This window comes from Neopelma chrysocephalum, unplaced genomic scaffold, assembly GCF_003984885.1.
Source record: "Neopelma chrysocephalum unplaced genomic scaffold, ASM398488v2 Primary Assembly neopelma1_76, whole genome shotgun sequence".
NCBI lineage: Eukaryota > Metazoa > Chordata > Aves > Passeriformes > Pipridae > Neopelma > Neopelma chrysocephalum.
In genome coordinates, this window is record NW_020897737.1 from 10,028,759 (window position 1) to 10,046,430 (window position 17,672).

The 17,672-nt window shown below is 39.1% G+C and overlaps 1 protein-coding gene across 1 annotated transcript in view; it reads left to right on the top strand.

Annotated features, from left to right (window-relative positions):
- Positions 1 to 15,805, top strand: part of LANCL3 (LanC like 3) — a 37,334-nt gene extending 21,529 nt beyond the window's left edge. Inside the window, exons 2-5 of the mRNA XM_027688992.1 lie at positions 4,871 to 4,994; positions 5,963 to 6,160; positions 7,472 to 7,679; positions 8,770 to 15,805. Of these exons, the coding sequence (XP_027544793.1) occupies positions 4,871 to 4,994; positions 5,963 to 6,160; positions 7,472 to 7,679; positions 8,770 to 8,929 (690 nt within the window). The 3' untranslated portion in view covers positions 8,930 to 15,805. The remainder of the gene's footprint in view (positions 1 to 4,870; positions 4,995 to 5,962; positions 6,161 to 7,471; positions 7,680 to 8,769) is intronic.
- Positions 15,806 to 17,672: the final 1,867 nt, after the last annotated feature.

Genomic DNA, 17,672 nt, shown 5'->3' on the forward strand with positions numbered 1-17,672 from the left:
GTCCTGAGTCTACACACAGTCATGTAGTTTTGTTAATATGAGAAAAAAACTGGCCATGACATTGCATGGAAAGACCCCTGAACAATCCCAGCCCCTGTCTTTGGCAGAAAAAGATGAAGCTTAAGGAGTGAACTTAAACATCACACAATACAGTAAGGTATCACTAAATTACCAAGTTGGCTCCATCATCCTTCTGCTTGAGTCAGCTGTCCTGCTGAACACAAACATGTATACCTTTTTTTTCCAGAACTTTTGGTTCTTATAACTAATTCACAAGCTCCCTCTGCTGGGCTACCGGCATAGGAGACTGATGGCAAAACTGTTATTTGCAGACTGATCCATTTTCTTCAGGTTATTTTGACACTTTGTACAGCATCAGAAAAAGTGTCTGATCAAATTCATACAAATGGCTTTTTGGAAGTGTGACAGAGAGGTTTGATGTGTTAGGTGCATATTAAAGTGTTTTTACGTGCATAGAGGAAGGTTTTTTCCACAATAATATAAGTGTAGCTGTTACCTCCTAAAAGCATATGTGCATCCATCAAAATGATACTTGGCTTCAGTAATGCCTTCAGTTACATACAGGAAAGAGCTCTAAGAAAATAAATACAGCTCTTTTAAGAGAATTAAAAGCTTACAGTCATCAAGTATACTCAGTACATTGTGCAGTGCAATGTAGCAGTGGTTTTCAAAAGGCAAAGCATGAGCCAAGGGGCTTGTACAAGGAATGATGAACTGCTGAAAATGTTACAGTAATCAGAAACAAAGAAGAGCTAGTCCTGTTTTTTACTTCCTAATCCTCAAGGTCAAGATCTGTGTCTACAATCAAAACACATATTTAGAGCTGGGCATTGTCATAACTGATACATTGCAAAATCTCTCCTAGTAGATTAAAAGGAGTTGTGAAATCATTCTCTTCCAACTAAACAATCTCAGGTTGAGAAAGACTTCTAACAACAAAAAAGGATGGATAGTGTTCTGTGATTGCTGCAGACATAGCACTTCCTTGCTGGGATTTAACAGGGATTTACTGAATGAAGTATCTGCCTCAAATAATTCACAAAACTGTGGAATGCCTTAATGAGAAAAGGCATATTGCCTGCAGTGGCACAAGAGAAAAATGGAGAGACTTTAAAAACAATCACAGTGGCTTTTTTACTGTAGGTTGGGCTCCTAGGCACAGACAGTAGTACAAATACTAAGTATTACAGTGCTTCCTAAGTGTTGTGCCTAAAGTAAAAGGTACATGGGAATATAGCTGTCACCTGTGTGAGCAAACCAGTTATTTACAGCACACAGAATCAGTGGGCAATGACATAAAACAGAAAATAAAGGACTCCACCAACCTACTGATACAGAAATTGCGGGGGAAACATGGAATGCATGTATTCCAAACTTCAATCTACTGAGGAGACTAAAATGAACATTTCTAACATCAATTGAGACAAAATCACCAGTTTTGACTAAAGTGGACAGACCACCTATACTTAACCTGGAAAAGGAACATGTATAATTTATATGTGTTTGTCAAATAGCTGAAAGCTTAAGAAGGCAGGTGTGACAGGAGAAGAGGGAATGGCCTTAAACTAAAAGAAGGCAGCTTTAGACTGGCTATTAGGAAGAAGTTCTTCACTGTGAGGCACTGAAACAGGTCGTGGTGGAGAAGTTCACAGCCCTGGAAGTGTTCAAGATCAGGCTGGATGGGGCTTTGTCCAGCCTGCTCTAGTGGAAGGTGTCCCTGCCCATGGCGGGCGGTTGCAACTAGATGGTCTTTAAGGTGCCTTCCATCCCAAACTGTTCTGTAATTCTATGATAGGACAGCTTGTGATGTCTTTAAAAGTGCAAAAATACTTGGCTGAAGTTTTAAAGCACCAACAATATATCTCTTAGTGTCAGTAGTCTTTTGGCTAAGTACTGACAGGATAAAGAATAATTTTACCTATGCTTACACTAAATGACATTCAAGAAGTTTCTCAAAAGATGTATCTATCTCAAGCATGACTTTTTTTCTAGGTAGCGTATTCTCATATTGGCTTTATTCTTCATCAAAGCATCTGACAGCTCCAGAGGACGTGATATCAATATGCAATTTATATTCTCAAAGCCTTGAGGATGATCAGTCTATTTCTTTTCTGTTCCTAATTAAACATATTGCTTCAGTAATTCCCAGGGGCAAGGAGGCATTGTGACTACACTGAAATGAAAATGAACTCTGTAGAACCACAGCTACATCATCGGTGGCTATGATTAATGTATTCTGTGATTGTTGTTTTGGTTGTAAGATTTAGCAGTTTTATTAAAGATACTGTGAGGGAGCATACAGAGACAAGTCACAATTTTCTTTTCTTGGTAAGGTGAAAGAAATCTGAGAAGGTTTTAGGACAGAATTGGTTGAAATAAAATATAGCAAGTCAAGGGAGATCTTAAATGTGATTTCTGATTATTCAGACTTTGCCAGGCCACTAATAATTATGGTTAAGTGAGGGTTTCTGTTCTAGCCAACCATTTCCTAGAATAAGGAGCAAATACAAATACTTCTTAATTAAGTGGTTTTGGAAACAGGCAGCAGCCCTACAATGATTGTGGATTGAGGCATTTGTTAAGAGATAATTTTGTAGTTAGCCAAAAAATAAGGTTGTTTTCCGGATACACACATAATTTTCTTTGCCATTTTCTTTGGTAATGTAGAAGTGGATCAGGTGGGTTGATTTCTATCATCCATTCTAATCACGATTGTAAATATCATTTTTCATCTGGCTTTTTGTGTGGGCTGCTTTTGCATTCTGAAAAAGAGGTGATATTCATTAGCATATTTCATTATACCAGGCAAAAGGGTATACTGTGTATACACTTAAGTATTTATACTGCTTAAGTGCTTGACTTTTTACACTTGCTTTATATTAAAAAACAGTGAACTGATCCTTCTTTATGCAGCATTGTGGAAGGCTGGATTTGGGTAGAAGTTTATATGCATTTAAAATACACAACCAGCATTTTAAAATAGACATTATTTCCATTTAAAAATTAAATGTGGGGAACATAACAATAAGCTTAGCAAAACGTGGTCTGTATTGAAAGCTAGTTGTTAATATTAAGTAAAGGGATCACTACACAGGGAAAATGAACTAAGATTTTTCTAACCAGTGTACCTTTGCCTTCCAGAATTACCATTAGGAGACTTTATCCTTCACGTTTATTTCTACTGGGTTACCTTATTAATGGTTTTACAAGGAAGGTATGGAGTCTGGAGGAATAGGTCTCAAACTGGCAGATATTAAAATGAAAGCTCTGGAGAGAATTCACTGTGTCTCCCCATGTCTCTGCTCTCCTCATTTGCTTAGGATTTAAACCGTTTCTTTAAATTCTGTGAAGCTAAAATGATTAATTTAAAAATGACTGAAAATGAGTGAAGTCTCCAGATGTTAATGGCTTATTTACTTCTACTGCAGCAACATTAAAGAACACTAACGAAGATCAGAAGTAGGTTGTTCTCCAGGGTATAAATATCATAGCCATTTGGAGCAGCTATAATAAAATCCCTTGTTATCAGGGAGCAAGGTGAGACAGACAAATAAAATTTTTCAGCCATTAGTTTTCAGACAAGTTTTAGGTGACATTAATTTTCTGTAGCATCTTTTACGTGCCAAATGAGAGAACATAGTTTATAACATATGCTGCCTCCATACTTAATGCTATCAGTATTTTTTAAACTTTTTAACTGAAGAAGTAATTGTAAATCCTATGATAATACAAATCATATGAAACCCCAATGAGTTCAGAAACACTTCAAAGACATCACCTTGATATTCCCGTTAGTTTTAGGATTACCATTTATCTTGTCAAGACTATTTGTGCAGCCTTTTTCTTTTTTTTTTCCTGTCTCACTTTGCCTTTTTTTTTTCTCAGTTCTCTTTTCATAATTTGAAATATATTTCTTTTAAGTACTGCTGCCATATAGACTTTCCCCTAAAGCCAAAACACTACTTCAATTAAGGTGTTGGTTAGTAATGTGCAGGTGGGGCTGACACAGAGGAAATTGCCAAAGATTGCAGTGAATTGCATATAAATAGAGGTGCAGTTAAAAACCTGTAAAACTGTTCCTTCACTGAAGGCTTTAGGTCAGTAACTTGGAAAAATTCATGTCTGGTGAAATATATGATTTATCAGTCTTACTTTTGACACCACTAAGAGTAAGGCATTAGTCATTTCTTAGGACTGCAATAAAGGCAGCGTTGACCTGTTCACAATGATAAAGCCCCATAAGCATAGCTAACCTATCTTCATAGAAACCTGTCCTGCACTTCATTTTTCACAGCATCTTCTTGAAGTAAGAGAGCCTGATTTTTTTACTAAGATGTTTCTTAACCCATGCACATAATAGTGATTTTCAATAAAGTCTGGTACCCTCCTCTTTGCTTCCTCTTTTTTTATCTTGTCTGTAGAAAAATCTGTCTAGCTTGGTGTGTCCTAATAAAGCCTGTAACACAACTTCTCTAGTCTTTGTCTTATCCTAACATCTCTTCCTCCAGTCTGGGGGCTGCTGTTCTGCAGCTTGCCTGCTGCTTGTTGTCTGGTCCCAGACTGCAGGATCTTTGGGAAGGAAAAGCTCTTAGTGGGCCTCTTTTCCCCTCATCTGTGCAGCTAAATGTTTGACATTCCCTTCCGGATGAAACTCTGTTTTTGAGAATCATTATGTAAATTGACTGTGTTATGTAAGGAACTTTTAATAATGATGTACATTACAGCATGCTCATAAGATTAAAGACAATACTTTGTCTTGTGCACCAGCAAAAAAGCAGAGTCCTGGAAAATGTCTTAAAAAATTAAATTATTATAATAGACTTGATGTTTGTTTGATGTTTCTGTTTAGGTGCTGACCCCAGCACAAATAAAATCAATTTGCCTGGCCATACTAGAATCAGGAAAACAGTATGCACTGAAGAAGAGGAAACCATTTCCACTCATGTATTCCTACTACGGAACAGAGTATCTTGGTGAGTAAAACACACCAACGGCTTTGAGAGTGATGCTGTGTGTAGATGCTGAGCTAGTAGGCACTTCAGAAATAAAACACATAAAACCTATAGTGTGGGATTTCTCCTGATCCATCCAACCTCCTAAAACTGCTAAGGGGGGCGAGGAGCTGGAGGGAAGGACTGATGCTGCCGAGCACTGGGGAACACAAGAGGTGCCTGTGCTGCACCAGGGGACAGCAGGGAGCAGCTTCATTCCCTCTTCTCCTTTCTGCCCTGGTAAATCTACCTTGCCAGACAGAGGCAGCAAGAGGTGCCCATGTCTGTGTGGAGCAGGTTACCCAAGGGAACAGTCAGGGATGTTTTTGTAAGCTGCTGTTGCCATGCAGGGACTTGCTGAGCGATTTGGGCTGTAGCAGTGCAACTCAGACGTGTGGTCAGGTCCTGCCCATCGAGAGCAGTTTTAGCTTCAACTCATCTGAAGCAGTGGGGAAAGGCCATTGAGCAGCTCCTTGGCAAGGTCCTCGAGGTACAATATGCAGAAAGTATTTGCATGTATTAACGAGTTCTCTGGCAGGCGACCAGCAGGAGAAGTCACTGAGTTGTGTGTGTGCCACAGACCCTGGCAGGTACAGACAGTTCTTGCACTGAAATTTAGGTTTTAGCTGGCTGGTACTGTCAGTCAGGAACTGAGAATACCCATTTATGGCCCAGTTTCAATTTGAATTTCAGTTCAGGTTCAGTTTAACTTCATGCACTGAGTTTCAGTCATATCCTAGTGAGAGCAGAAAAAATTCATATATATTTTTGCAAAGCTGGAGGAACTGGAAATTACAGAAGTAGTAAAATATCTTTTATTCTAAGCACTGTTGTAACATGCATAAAGAACATGAAGGAACTATGAGCTTGACAAGGAAATCAATCCCAAGGGAAAGTTGCCAAGAGGTTGAGGTAGGACCCTCTAATTTGATTGCTTTTGTTCTCTACAGGTGCAGCTCATGGGCTTTCGTCAATCCTTCAGATGTTGCTCTCCTACTATGAGTACCTGCAGCCAGCAGATCAGGAGCTTGTGTGGCAGAGTGTGGATTTCCTTATGGACCAGGAACAGAACAGCAACTGGCCTCCTGAGCTGGGGGAGACGATCGAGCGGGAGAATGAGCTTGTGCACTGGTGTCATGGAGCTCCAGGTTCTTTTCCCATTGATGCTTTGAATAGCCAGATGCTGATCACATTGCTTTTTCACATTAGGTGATTCCATGTAGAAGATAATCTCAGGTTAAATTTGACCGGTTTTGACCTTTTAGGAGATGCAGGCAAACTATCTAGACGTCTTCTTCCAGTTCACAGTGTTTTATTTATTGCTGAAGTAGCTGGAACAAGAGGGATATTTTCTGCCTTAAAAGCATGGGTGATCACAGCTGAAAGAGTTCTGGTGATCCTGTTTCCTGCTTTTGCTCCCATTCATAAGACCTCAAAGACTGGTACAGCTGAGTCAAAAGACAGCATGTGGCTGGAAAGGAAAATGTTATGTGAAAGAACACAGATACAGACACATCCATGAGTTTGGTGAAGGACTTGGGAATACCTCTTTTTTCCCCTGTCAGAATCAAAGTTTCAGCTGCACTTGTTATATGGATAATGCATAATTTGACCAAAGTATTTTCATGTGAAGTATAGTTTGTACTAGCAGGAGGCATTTTTTTTTAAAGTAATGCATATAAAACTTCTTTTCAGAAAAACAAAATCAATCCTTAGTTTGGGTTCATGAGGTGAGGCTGATGTCTGTCAGCAATTTTGGCAAGTAATGCTGTGTATTGAAACTGCTGCTTTACCTCCAGGCAGAATTTTATTGCTAACGAGGGATATTGTCTTGGTAACAATGACACTCTAATTAAGTGCAGTAAAAACAGCTTTTGCCTACCAAACTTTATTATGATTAATTTATTTAAATGCCCTCTAAAAATAAGCCAAATAGCTTTTTTTTTTTTTTTTTTTTGCATAGCTGTATATAACTAGAATAAAGCAGTATGGGCCCCACTGGGGAAAAAATTAGTTTCTTTTTCTCATTTAGTAAAAAAAATTATCTGTTGCCAATGTAGGAAATTATCTTGCCCATCCTTGTGTTTCTACCAGTGTAAGTAGGTGAGGTGAATGGGGATTTGGAAATAGTAGAAGACGGTGCTAAGAGTTTACTGTTTTAAAGGCAAAAATGTGACTGCTGTTTTAAATTGATAAAAGTTTGGGAATCTTAGAGTAAACCCTGAAATTCAATGATGTATTGAAAATATTGTCACAGGGAATGGGTAAGTACATCTTGCCATATGCTTTTTAATCGTACCAGATACTCCTCCCTCCACATTTAGCATACAGAGGTAACATTGACATGTGCAGAGCATGAGACTGCAGTTTTTTAGTGTATTAATCTTTATTTTCTTAAGTGTTCTATGAAACCCTTAGCGTCCTTGCTACAAAAGATAATCTCACTGCTCTTTTCTTAGGCATTGCATACCTGTTTGCCAAAGCTTACCTGGTTTCCAAGAAGCCTCAATATCTGGACACTTGTATCCGCTGTGGAGAGCTGACTTGGCAGAAAGGCCTGTTGAAGAAGGGCCCTGGAATATGCCACGGAGTGGCTGGTAGTGCTTATGTGTTCCTGCTGCTATATAGGCTCACTGGAAATTCGAAATACATATACAGGGCACAAAGGTTAGCATTCCTGTCTTCTGGATGTGGGGTAATACTGGAAAGTTTCGGGAACATTTATAAAGCAGCTCTATCTGTGATCACCACTCAGATGTAACATGAGCAGGGTGTTGCAATGAGCTGTGGGGCAGGAGCTCTGCAGTCCTGCTTCCAAGCTGCCTGTGGTGGGAGAAGCATCAGGTTCTCCCAGGCTGCCTCCCTCCCTCCCTCCCTCCCTGCCCGAGACTCTGTGCTCTTTCAGAGGGAACTGGGGTGGATGTGGAGGGATGATGTGCAACCAGGTCTCATCCTGATGTGAGTTCAGAAATCAGCCGAGTTGTGTACCTGAGTCCAGGAGCAGAGTAAAACATGATTTGTTACATTTTTTTCAGAGCATTTAATGCTATTTCTTTCTACTAGAAGTGGGAAAATAAATATAGGACATGATTTGCTGTTATTTTACAGCAGTTTTTTAATTTATCCTTCCCACCTTTAGCCAGTTTGACATTGTGCTGTTCAGTTTAGCTAGTGGAGTTAATTCCATTTTCTACAGATGCAAGCGTGTATGGTCCAGTGAAAATTCTGTCACAGTGCTGCAATTATCTTTAATTATATATCTGTAAATTATTGCATATGTTTAAAAACATAGAATTCAATGTTTGTTATTGTTTTCCTTACAGCATAGGACAATGAGGGAAAGTGGTATAATAACTAGAGTGATTTATTTTCAGCCATTTACTTTGAAGTGAGAACCTTTTATTTGTGTAGTTACTTCAGCATGACAGAATTTGTTGCATCAGTGTGAAACGTTGCTTGCATCCTAAAGGTTATTAAAAAGTACTTGTTTAATGATATGTCTTACAGAAATCAGAAAAAGTTTACAGCTCTTAAACAAGCAAAATGCACATACAGATTGCAAAGGTTTGTCTCTTCAAAATCTAATGGACCTCAGTTTCTTGAGAAGTTGGATAATGCAGAAGTTGCAGATAAGGTTAAATAATGATCACTCTATTTTTTTAATGGCTGAATGTTATTAAAATGATGCTTTCAAACAACAGGTAAGTAGACAGAGTGGGATATCAAATAATAACAAACTCTTTTTTTTCTCTCTTAGATTTGCAGAGTTCTTATTTACAGAAGAATTTAAGGCTGGTTCCCGGGCACTAGAAAGTGTATATAGTCTGTATGAAGGTTTTTCAGGAACTGTGTGTTTCCTGACTGACTTGCTGCAACCCAACCAAGCCGAGTTTCCTCTCTTCAGTGTCTTTGTCTAAAGACTGACACCCCCCAGGGCCACATCCCGGTGGTGATGGGGGAGGGCACCTCCAGTTTCACTTTTTTGTCAAGACAGGCTATTTACAAAACAAGCCAGTGGTACCACTAATGCTAGCCTTAATGTAGCTGGGAGTCAGGTGAAAAAGAAAACACACTGGGGCTTTGGGAGGGAAGTGTGTGGTCACCAAAAATGGGTCAGTGAAAAAAAAAAAGGGGGGGGAGGGAAGTGATTGAATCTGATGGGGTAGATATTTAGCTGTAATAAAAAGCATAATCTAATCATTCAAGTGAGAGAGAAAGGGGCATTATCATACTTTTAATTTGGCAGTTACACAGGAGAAAAAAAAAAGTCAAACTAGAATTGCAGGGACATGCAAAGAAGAAACAGTGATGCACTCAGTAGGTTTTAAAAAGAGTCCTGCAAAGACAATTCATGAAGCAATGCACTTACTGGGGAAGGTGTTGTAGACATTTCACTACACTGCACAAAGGCAAAATCTGGGACTGTTTTACTTAAACTACATCTGCTAGTTTTAGTAACACATATTAGGGATACCTGTATCTTGGAGCTCTTTCCTCTTCATGTGCATGTAATGATAGTTCTGTAGATAGCTGTGTGTTCAGGCTGCAGTTTCACAGTTTATTTCAGCAAGTGGGGTCTCGTGTGTAAATGAGCACTGAATTTGACCCTTCCTTTCAGAGCTCAGTCTGTGGCAAGGAGCTGGTCTCCTTGCTGACTTATTGTAACCCTGTCACTTGTCAGTACTTTCCCTGTCACTGGGAAGGTGGGTGGAGCTGTGGAGAAGACTTGGTTAAAAAATTCTGTAGCAAAGATACAGCAGGCAGATGCTTCCTTCATGATACAGCATTGATAGATAAGTATTGTTCAGTGACAAAAAAGCTTCCTTTAAAAATTACTTATAGCAGCATTTCTGAACAGTAACATACATATTTCAAACAATGGAAAAATCTGTTTTCCTTGATGAATTCTTCACTATAAACCCTGCAAACTGAATGCAAACCTTGGATGACATACTGATCTGAAGAAAAACCTGGTAACAAACATCAAAATTGCTTCTTTTCCTAGTAAACAAAATAGTGTATATGCCCAAATGATTTTTAGCTATAGAAATAAATGAGTTGCTCAATACTAGTTGCACTAGCACTTATTATATGCTGTTTTATATGTATTATAGATATGACATGGTACTTGAAAGCTAAAGAAACCATTGACGTAGATTTGTACTAAAAATATAAAAACAATATCTGTAGTTAATATATATTTACTATTTATTCATTTATTTTTATTTATATGGAAATAATGTAACACAATTACCTGTAAAGACAAATAAGAAAGACCAGTATGTCAGAAACTGAAGTTATAGAAAAAAAGCAGATGTACATGCACTGCCAAACAATGCAGTCTCTCTTCCTGCATTTTCAGCTGGAGGAGATTACAATTTCTTTATTTTTAATGCCTAATGGATTAAAGTTCCCATTTCATTTCAGTGGGCTTTGATCAGGCTATAAGTTGGAGCAGGGTCTTGAAATCCCTCCACATTTTAATATAATAATCCCATTCCTGCCCTTGCCACTGTAATTTTAATGAGATGAGTTGCATGACTATGAGCTGCAGATAAGGATTTCTGTTATTTTGTCTTGCCCTGTGCAGCTCTAATTAATTACTTAATAATAGAAATAACCATATTTCATTAGTGAATAAAGCAATGCAGTTCTGTATCAGTTTCTCAAGAATTTAGGTATCTTTTAGCAAATGGAAATGTTACAAATCAAGATACATTTGCTATGTGTTTATTATTTGTGGGTTAAAAGGTCTTTTAAGAAAGCCATACATGTCACTTAGTTGATTACTCTGAGCAGTGAGATGTGTGCACATAGAAGGATGAATTCCACAGGGAGGTGTACACGTGAGGCTGAATCAAAAACTCAGTGGAGATGTGTGTGAGCTCTGCCCAGCAATGTTGAAATGCTCCTTAGCTCCTTAGATCAGAGCAAAGTCAATTGTCAGTGACCAAGATCCCATCTCCATTAGGATGTTTATGTAGTTGCTTCCTGTAATGCATGTGGCTCATATATTTCATAACTGGAATCTTTTTAAACAAATGTCTAAGGAAGGTAAAACTTGGCCTATCCACTTTCACAATGTGATCAATAACTTTTCAATCTCAGTTTTTATTGTAGGGTAATGTCACTCAGCTCAAGCGAGTAACAACATTTGTGCCACAGCTTTTAAATAGCTACTGTAACTGTGTTCTGTCTTACACTAAGCCAGAGAAATAGGTTTTGCTGTGATCTGGACTGAAACTTTTGCAATCCTTCATTTATTGCTAACCCTTTTATTTAGAGATACAAACATAAACCAAAAGCATCTAGTGTTTTGATAACTACACCTTAAAAAAACCCTAAACAACTCCAAACTTAAGCCTTAACAGAATCTACACATATCAGAATAGTAATCATGAACTTTTAACTTTGTCCCCAGTGCCTACTTTTTAATTAGCAGTGGGCCACAACATTTAATTGTTTCCAGTTAGTTATCTCTCAGGAGATGCTTGAGAATGAAAACCATTGCCAAAACCTCAATAAATCTAGAGCATGATAAATCAATAACTTAGATTCTGACCAAGTTATAAGTGCTAATACCATAACATATATCACATGTGTTAAAATTTACCATAATAGCAGTAGATAAAATCACTCTGTTTTACTATATTTCCAATGGTCAAGTTTGCATTTATCTTTAAATGTGATTCTTCATAAATAGCAGGAAATAAACATCAAGAACTCAGTGTCAGTTTTCTAGTGGTTTTTCCTCTGTGTCCCTTTGTAGAATTAATTCCTTCCAAGTTACATTCAGAGGAGACTGATCTGCTCTGTGTTGTATTCAACAGCACCCACAAAACAGATCTTTCTCCACAGCTGTTCTCCATATATGAATCCATGTGTTTGGCTTCATTTGATACTAATCTGGTGACAAAGAAAATAGTTACTTGAGTAAGAGTTAGTTCATTCAACAATAAAAAAAAAACATTCAACTGCCCAATTTTTGAAATCTAGGTCCCAAACCTCTCTCTGCAGGTTATGCAAGTTGGTCACTGACTTCAGCAAGGGCAGCACACAAATATCCAGTATCATTGCATCTAATAAAAATTTTGGAACATAGTTATTCATCTCTTTCATCAGACATGGCAGTTTGAGCTCATTCTTAGAGCTTTGTGGCTTTTCTTACCTGACCTGGCTGGGTTAAGGTGGCTACTAGATGTGCTGCAGTCACAGCTTTTGAACAGAGTGTAAATACACCCAAGGCTCTTCCGAAAATCCCAGTCATTAAATGAGCAGGGTTTTTTTTTCATCTTTTCCCTCCTCTTTATTGCCTATCTTGATTTTATTCTTTGTACTATATATGCTGTTACATACATGCTGTTGCAACCTTTATTTGTTGCTTTTAAGACAATGACAGGAAAGTAACCTGAGCAGAGCTGTCGGCACTTTTCGGTGTAATAAAAAATGAGGTTCTCTGTGTTCCCTCCTTCCTGCTTGGATAAATTGATCATGCAACCTTTGCTAGACATTCTCCATGGGCTGCTGTCTCCTCCTGCTCCTGAATTGGGCCCCAATAGACTGAAAAAGTGTATTCCTGAACAGATTCTGCCATGATGCTGTGACAAAGGACTGTGTTACCGGAAACTCGAGAGGCCTCTTTCAAAGTGTAAAACACAAGTAACTACATCATGTTTGCACATTAGTTTCTTGATTGTGTTTAGTTTCTAAAGTGTAGGCAATAGGAATTTAAGTGATATAATAGTATTTCTGATTATGGTGTTAAAGCAAAGAGGATGCATTGTGTGGGTATTGGTGCTTATTTGTGATGTACCTGTGTTTGTGTGGTGCTGTTTGTGATTAAAGCTGTAGATTACACATCAGTTTAAGGAGCTATATACTGTTCATGACTTTTGGTCTGTCACCCATAGATTACTGTCAGGGAATAATTTTGAGGGAAACTAGATTGGTAATGTCCAGATTTATTGATTTCAGGATTCATAGAACCAGACGCAATAAGTTTTATCAACAATACAGTTCTAACAAATATATCTTCATTTTTACCTGCTACTCACAACTTCTCATAACAACATGTTCATTTTGTGCCAGTGCTTTCAATGCTTTCAAATATCTGCTTTGTTTGCATCATTGTTGCCTTTGGTTTCCCTGCCTTTCTTTCCCAACCTATGAATAACTAGAGAAGGCTGAAGAAGCAGCCCAGGTCTTTTGTTCTTGAAAATAAGATTGATTAATTTTGCTTAAGCAGGGTGTTCCACTAACTTGCATTACATTATTTTATGCTTCCAGGTGGTCTCTTCTCACTGGCTCTGCCATTTCCCACTTGCTAAGGAAAAGTCATTATACTGTGTAACAACTGTCACTGATGTTTTACATCATGGGGCATGGTCACTTCTCTAGTATCTCAATTCTATTAAGACAATCAAAACCAAGTGAAATGGCTTAACATTCCAAAATACACCTTTAATTAGTTCTGGGAAATGTACATAAACAAATGCAAGCAAAGTGGTCACCCTTATTGCTACTCTGTCAGATTAATGCCATTTTGATGTTGTGATACTAATTATATATGGGCATGTAAACAATATCAGAATAGTGATTTTTTTAAAAAATACTGTGGAAAAAATTGAGATGTAGGTATCTGATGTATTCAGCAGCATATAGGGGCAGTCTGTGCAAATGGAAACTTTGATAAGCAATCAGCTTTTTGTACGTACATAGTTATCTGCATATACAGTTACAACATCTGCCAACATATTGCATGTTTTAAGCCAACAGTGACCTATTTTAGTGTGTGCATGCATTTTAGAATGTACCCTTGTTCTTTGGATCTCTGAGGTCTGCCAAGTAAATCTCAGGTGCAGTAATCTTCTCCTGCATACCTTGAATATTCTCTGGCATGAGTGCTTATTCTAATTTGTAGGAAGATTAGTATATCAGGAATAAGAATTGCCCTATAGATTTTTTAAAGAGTAATCTTGGTGTAGAGAACTACACTGATGAGCAATTGCTGGTCAGCAGCTCAGCCTGGACATTGCAATCTATATAATTATGTCCTGGACAAAGTAGTAAGCAGCAGAAAGCTAAATTGAAAAGAAATAAGAAAATGACCAAAAATCACACTACTAGGGGAACAAAAGACTTCAAAGCCATAAGACAAAAACACTCAGGGCCCACACAAAACAATACAGCAGTTTAGGGATGTGAATAGGCATTTTCTTAGAAAATAGCACAGTGTGCTTCACTGCACAGGTAGTGGTACAGTATCCACTGTGCAGGTTTCAGCTGCCTTGAACAGCACTTCATTGCCATTATAGCAAAGTCATCATATGCTGAAAAAAGTTTGCCTGTGAAGGAGTTGCCTGTAGCTGAACCTACTGCCTGCTGGAACAGAAGTGATGTACACTATTGATGCTGAGGCAGTTTAAAAAAAATACATTCAAGAAGCCAACAAGCTTTTTAACCTGCCTTTGAATTACTAAACCTCCTGACTAATTTGTATTGTCACCATTGGTCCTGTACCCTCTCTATTTAAAATTCTAGATCATGCTCTCGAAAAAACCCACAGTTTTTAAATAGCAATCTGCTTGAAAATATGTAAGGCTATATTTATTGTTGATACTGAGAAGGTTGTATTTTGGAAAGCCCCTTGACTTTGTTCATTGCATGAGTCAATGAGATGGTGGAGGCGTTTCAGTCAGGTACAGCGATACCAACTGGAATGGCAGCAAAATAAATAAAAACTCATTTTGCCAAGTGGTATAATGAATAAAATATACTTTATAGTGCAGTGGTATTCAGCAACAGCACTGCATGACCATATGTGCATAGTCCAGAGAAAATGTTATGGAAAAGTCCTGAAGTCAATTATATTCTATAGGGAATAGAAAACCGATCCTAGTCAAACACATATTTCTACTTCAGATAGAAGAGGAAGGCTGTCTGACCAGAAATTTAACTCTGCTCTGTCTTCATTACCATGACCACACATGAGAGAAGATTTCCTCTAACAATGGTCTGATTTTGCCACTGGTTCAGCCTCCTGCACTCATTTTAAGGGCTTGATATGCCACCTGCTGATGTCAGTGGTGAACCTCCACTTGATTCCAGACATGCAAGGTAGGTCCTTTCACATATACGAAACAGGGCCAAAAAAACCTGTTATTCTAGACCCCAAGCCTACAAACTTTCCTTCACACATGAGCCCCATGGAATTAGTAAGGCTTGTCTGTATAGTATGAGGAAAGCACAGATGTTTGCATATGCAGGGCCCTATTTGATAGCAGTTTTATACACATTTTCTCTCAATATCTCTGCAATATAAATGAATGCCAATACCAATGAAAAATACAGGGAACTTAAATGGCATTATTTCATGTCTAGTTTGTGTTGGTGACACTTGATTATTCAGTATATTCCAGCGTGTGATATTCATTCCTTGAGTATGTGCCACATCCTAGATTGGTTTCTCAGTGTTACAGCCATTCACAGCCATGATGTGGTACAGGCCCAAAGAATCAAGACTGATTTGATTCTTTAGATATGCACCTTATTGTTTAAAAGTAGGACCCCTGTCCTGCTTTTCTAATATTTTAAACACTGTGATATTTCAGAATGTGTTTATTGTATTAGTTTTGTATTGTAGATTATGATAGAAACTAGATTTTATAGCTTTTTAAAAGCAGTGATAATATTAAGCTTCCTAGTGGCAGAACAAACTCTGTGTATATCCATATTATGAATATTAAAGCTGTGATTATATTTTGCCTTAAATAAAAGTCCAACCTTGAACAGTATGATTTTGTGTCAGATTGATTATTTCTGTACTTATCTTTCATAATGCTGGCAACTTTTCTTTTCAGAAGAGTCATGACTCAGGGCTCCAAAAGCTTTTCAGTGGTACTGTGTAAAATAAATCATCTTAGAATTAGATAAATCATCCAGGCTGCACACAGTGTTTAGGTAAAACTACCTCGTGATAATTTCCCATGAGACAAAGCAGGTTGCTTTTGGCCTGTAGGTTAAATTTTCTCACTTAGGTGTTTATTTTCAGCCTGCTTAAATCTCAGTTTTCATGGCCTCTTCTCTTTCCAGAAAGACCCCTCCACTCCCAGTGAAGGACACTAGAGCATTACATTCACCTAGGCCTGCCCATAACAAGGTTTCCATCTTTGCCATCATGAGCTTGAATTCAACTAGAGCTGAGCAATGGGACTCCAGATTTCCCAGAGCAGCAGTTCAAGAAATGGCATTTTTAAAAATTCTGGTGACAAACTAAGTTGCATTAAAGAATAGTAGCAGACATGCAGAAGTAGCTATTAGCATTATCCCATTAATAGGCTAATAGCTCCACATCCTGCCTTCCTGTTGTGCTCCTGCCAGGTCCCGGATCTCTTTTGTTAACCTCCATGTGCCAAGTCTGCAATTACCTGGGAACAGGCAAGGAGAAACAAGATCTATCAGGGCAGGCATCAGAACTAGCTGAGCATGAACAAAGTACCTGCACCAAGAGGAGGAGAGAAATAGTGATTGGAGACCCCTCCTGTGCAGGATAGCAGCACCATCTGCCAACCTGACTTAGTACCTCAGCAGTTTTGTTTCTTGCCAGGTGCTCAGATTCAGGATCTGAGAGATGGAGTGATTGCAAAGGCTCATCTTTCCCTCAGGCTGTTGCCTTGTGCTGCTTGTCCATGCAGTCATCAGTGATACAGGCAGGGTGACATTTCCAGGACTGCAGAGCTCTGGTGGGCAAGGGAGGAAGGATCCTGCTGGTGAATGGGAAAGGCCCAGGGACAGTGGGCAAGTGCAATGGGCTTGTGTCACAGCACGTGCTTGTGACCTTAGGAGCCTTTGCAGGAAAAAGAGTGGGAAGCAACGGTGAGATCCACCTGGCAAAGTGCTAAAAGGGCACCTCTGTCACTGCCTCACTGCCCTACTGAGGGGGCTCTGAGCTGGGTACATCAGAGGAGTCTCTACAGCACTCACAGCTCCCTCTCCACCTTTTGTTTCTTTGGGGTTTTTTGTTGTTGTTGTGTTTATTTATTTAATTTTTTTATCAGCTGTCTCTCAGCCTTTTTTGTTGCACAGGGGTTTTTTTTTTCCAGGTACAGGACTTTGCCCTTGCCTCCTTCTTTCAGGATACCTATTCTATCACCTTCTACAACTACCTGAAAGGAGGTTGTACCCAGGTGGGGAGTGGCCTCTTCTCCCAGTCAACCAGCAATAGGATGAGAGGACATAGTCTTAAGCTACACCAGGGGAGATTTAGGTTGGACATTAGGAGGAATTTCTTCACAGAAAGGATGGTTAGACATTGGAATGGGCTTCCCAGGGAGGTGGTGGAATCACTGTCCCTGGAGGTGTTTAAGGAAAGACTGGACGTGCCACTCAGTGCCCAGTTGACAAGGTGGTGTTCGGTCATACCTTGGACTCCATGACCTCAGAGGTTTTTTCCAACCGAATTGATTCTGTGAGTCTGTGATCCCTCCAACCTGACCAAGCGCCCTGGGAAGTGCCCTGTCCCCCCTCCCCGCCCCGACCTATCCCCTTCAGTTCAGTGCTGTATCTTGGGGCCGAAGGAGCCGTGACGAGTGGGTGCTCCCCACGAAGGAGTCGCGATGAGGGGCTGCTCCCCACGCACCGGTGGGGAACCTTCCTCCGTTT